We start from the raw sequence: 3,621 nt of genomic DNA, 5'->3' as shown, positions 1-3,621 counted from the left end.
ATCGATTTAAAGACTCGAATTTTTCAATATCTTGACGCCCCGAGTTACATACAATGTTTTTCATTACACAAAATTTGCAATACGTATAAAATAGTACGTAAATTATACAAGTGCGTAAAAAAGGAAGATCGAGACGAGTGGTGATAAGTTAACACACGATCGAAGCGAGTGTTTTAAATCGACACGAGTTACGAATTTCCTTTTTGCACGTGTATCGTACGACGTTTTTCAGTACAGACAAGAACCATTTAATAATCGTCCTTGCTAGTGCGTAAAAAACACCATCTGTACTGAAAAATCAAATATTTAAATTTTGATTCAATATGATTGAAGTTTGCTGTCAGAAAAAACTAAACATAAATATAGGTTTCTATTACATATAATAGTTATTGCATCGACATTTATAGTAGAAATTACTAAAAAAAAAAAAAAAACAAGTAGGTATTAAATATCAAAACTTCATTTCATTTTATTTACAAAATCATTTCTAAGACAAATCTAAATCAACATAAACTACATCCTTATCCTCCATCACTTCATTAACATCAACATATGACTCCACAGCCAATTCGTTCCTCATCCCGAAGTAAATAATGTCATTTATCAATTTCCTAGCAATAGTTTTTTGTCTACCGCTTAACCTAGATAACTGTAGCCCTAAAGCTTTGCCGATAACTTCCCAATCATCTTGTTCCTTAGTCAACATTTTACTAACTGTACCTACAAAGTTTTCTTGCTTTTCTAAAAGATCCCGGAGTCTCTCATCTGGTGATATTTTATTTTTATGCTCCGGTAAGCTGTGCAGTGATTGATTGTATATGGTATTTTCTTGTGAAGTAAAGATGTTCTGGATGCGTGGAGATTGAACCTGGATGTGGAGATGGCTGGGTAGTGACGGTTCAGTATTTTGAGTGTTATCCTGAAACAAAAGTTTTTTTTTAATTGCAATCAACTAAGACAACTCAATACTTCTAAGATTAACTATTTTAAATTTTCACAACTGACTACAACTTATGATAAAAGGTCAATATGAATAATTGGGACTGTGGCTTGAGTGTAGACTGCCTTTAACACTATTTATTTCACTATGAGTTCATTTATTTGCCATTAGTGTTAACAGCAAGTCACCAACATGTTGTTGTAGTAAGATGGTTATTTCGCCTAGACCACAGAATATATAATAGTACAAGTACAGAAGGCTCACTCCTATTGATGTTCACAAAATGCCGCCATTCTAAATGTTTACCTACTTTACAAAAGGTCCGCACGCGAGCAGCTGACATTGCATTCTACTGCGCCACGCGAAGGTCGTCACAAGTGAATGGGCCGCGAACTCGCGGCCGCCGGCATGTACTTGTAGCACAGTGATAGAATGATAGAGTGAGCCGCCCCTGCCTAGACTGTATAGTGAAATGTTAATTTCAATATCTCCTTAGACTTAGTTATACTTTTAAATTACTACTTTCTGTACCTATGTAATTAACGAGTATTATATTTCGCAAATTATAAATGCAGGCATCAATTGCAATGAGAAAATCAACAGTGATCGAGTATTATATTGGTGTGTATACCCCTACCTAGCCGCTGGAAGAGCGGGGTCTCCTGCTACAAGTATTGATATACTTAATAGGAGGTCCCAACCCTTTCTTTCTTTATACAATCAAGTGTAAAAATATGTCCTATAACATCTTACTCAAAAATATGTCCTATAGCATCTTAGTCCGGTGTAATAAGAGCGTGGTACCATATTTATGAGAAGATTATTTCAATACGTATTTTTGCACTTGACTGTAACACAATATCTGTGACCAATAAATGATTCTTCATTTTCAATTTTCAATTTTGTTTAATTTTCATAATATTTAGTTTGAAAAGATGAACATTTTAATATATTTGTGTGTTTGCCTTAAAAGAAATGTGCTTTATCAAAAATTCTTACCTCTTCAGAAGAATGTATAGGCTCTATATTTAAATAGTATTCTGTTACATCAGCCTCCGATTTCGGTGTACAAGAACCATTAGCATCAACTCGTTTCCTTTTCAACGGAGACATCTCCAAATATATCTTATTGTCATACCTATTGAAGTGAAAATATTTTTGCCTTTCTTGAGTTTTCACTACATTTTTATCAAGGAAACTAAAATGGCTAAAATACCATAAGTTTGGTGTGTACTTTATCCCCTTTTCTTGACAGCTGTTCATCTGAAACAAACATAAATTATTCAAAAGTACTTGCAAGCTTAGATTCTAAATTAAAATTTATGTTAGTATGTATGATAATTGTAAATTCGTGTAATAGAAGGAAACACTAAATATCATTGAATTGAGTACTAAATAGGTACACAAAACTATTAGAATACAATGAACATAACCAAAAAAACTACTTAGAAAAGATACAAACCTTTTTCTTTTCTCTGTTGTAAGTAGTTTTCATATTATTAAGTTTCTTCTTTACGTGTAAGCAAGTAGCTTCGCTATCAATGTTTTTGTATAACTTGAGTAATTTTTCATAAGCTTTTTGACGCAAATTTTGGTCCGAATAGTCTTTGTGCGTTGGATCCCATAACAAAGCAAACTTCTTGTAATTTTCGATTAAATCTATCCAGGTTTCTTTATCGTGTTCGTGCATTTTTAATGTTTTATGGTTTTTCTTCAGGTTATGGTTTTATTTATAAAACGATTTGACACTGACACCAACAGCCAAATGTAAAGAGGACACTGACACTTGACTTGACAGATCTTCAGAGACTCTACTGCTCTACAGACAATCTAACTCAAAATGGCGCCGAATGTTTGTGCAATCTATCGAAGGAATCTTTTGGCCAAGTTAAAACATTACATATTGTGGTAAAAATGAAACTAACGCTATCCATGTACAGGGTGTAAACCTAATACGGGCGAACCTCTTAACGGTGGTGAGTATAGGACATAAAAAATGGAATTAGATAACTTTTACTTAAATTTTGAAGTATTTTTTTATCCATACAAATTAATTCGGCCCGCAACGTAATGCAAACACACTCGCATTAAACGCTCATTGACAGTTGTCATTGATTGTCATCGCAACCACGTGTGTATGTCTGTCTGTCTGTCTGTCTGTCTGTCTGTCTGTTTGTCTGTCTGTCTGTCTGTCTGTGTGTATGTCTGTCTGTGGCATCGTAGCTCTCGAACGGATGAACCGATTTTGATTTAGTTTTTTTTGTCTGAAAGCTGAGTTCGTCGGGAGTGTTCTTAGCCATGTTTCATGAAAATCGGTTCACTAGGTCGCGGTCGGGGGTTTTTTCAAAATTTTAATTTTGTGGTTAGGTTAGGTTAGATTTGGATTACAGGCGTGAGTTTATGTACGTCCGACGAATTTATGTTCTCTTAGTGCGTTTTCACATTATCCGGACCGATATCCCATACATTACAGGCGTTGTAAACTTGAATTTATTCCATTAAAATCCTTCCGACATCCGATATCGGATCGGATAATGTGAAAACGGACTTACTGTCAACCATTTGAGTCCTAGACCACTAAAGAACCTTTTCACAGTAAACTTCAAAGTGACTTACATGGCAAGTAAAGCACGGTGTCAATAATATAGGGTTCTAGAGTGGCCTAGTGACTGTATGTACAT

General features: G+C 34.6%; 1 protein-coding gene across 1 annotated transcript; it reads right to left on the bottom strand.

Annotated features, from left to right (window-relative positions):
• Positions 1-416: 416 nt before the first annotated feature.
• On the bottom strand, positions 417-2,719 carry LOC125238420. Its single transcript, XM_048145751.1, has 3 exons — positions 2,403-2,719; positions 1,940-2,203; positions 417-919 (listed from the first exon to the last, which is right to left on the bottom strand). Exons 1-3 carry the CDS (start codon positions 2,628-2,630, stop codon positions 488-490), a joined length of 924 nt encoding a protein of 307 aa, XP_048001708.1. The 5' UTR covers positions 2,631-2,719; the 3' UTR covers positions 417-487.
• Between the last annotated feature and the right edge of the window lie 902 nt (positions 2,720-3,621).

The sequence above is a fragment of the Leguminivora glycinivorella genome, chromosome 23, assembly GCF_023078275.1.
Source record: "Leguminivora glycinivorella isolate SPB_JAAS2020 chromosome 23, LegGlyc_1.1, whole genome shotgun sequence".
Taxonomy (NCBI): domain Eukaryota; kingdom Metazoa; phylum Arthropoda; class Insecta; order Lepidoptera; family Tortricidae; genus Leguminivora; species Leguminivora glycinivorella.
Note: the sequence above shows the minus strand (reverse complement) of the source record. Positions and strands in the feature narration are given on the sequence as shown.

Coding starts and splice junctions, on each gene's coding strand:
- LOC125238420 (XM_048145751.1), bottom strand. CDS start 2,630: ATGCACGAACACGATAAAGAAACCTGGATAGATTTAATCGAAAATTAC. Junction 2,204..2,402: donor ACAACAGAGAAAAGAAAAAG/GTTTGTATCTTT, acceptor TGTTTGTTTCAG/ATGAACAGCTGTCAAGAAAA. Junction 920..1,939: donor CTATACATTCTTCTGAAGAG/GTAAGAATTTTT, acceptor CTTTTGTTTCAG/GATAACACTCAAAATACTGA.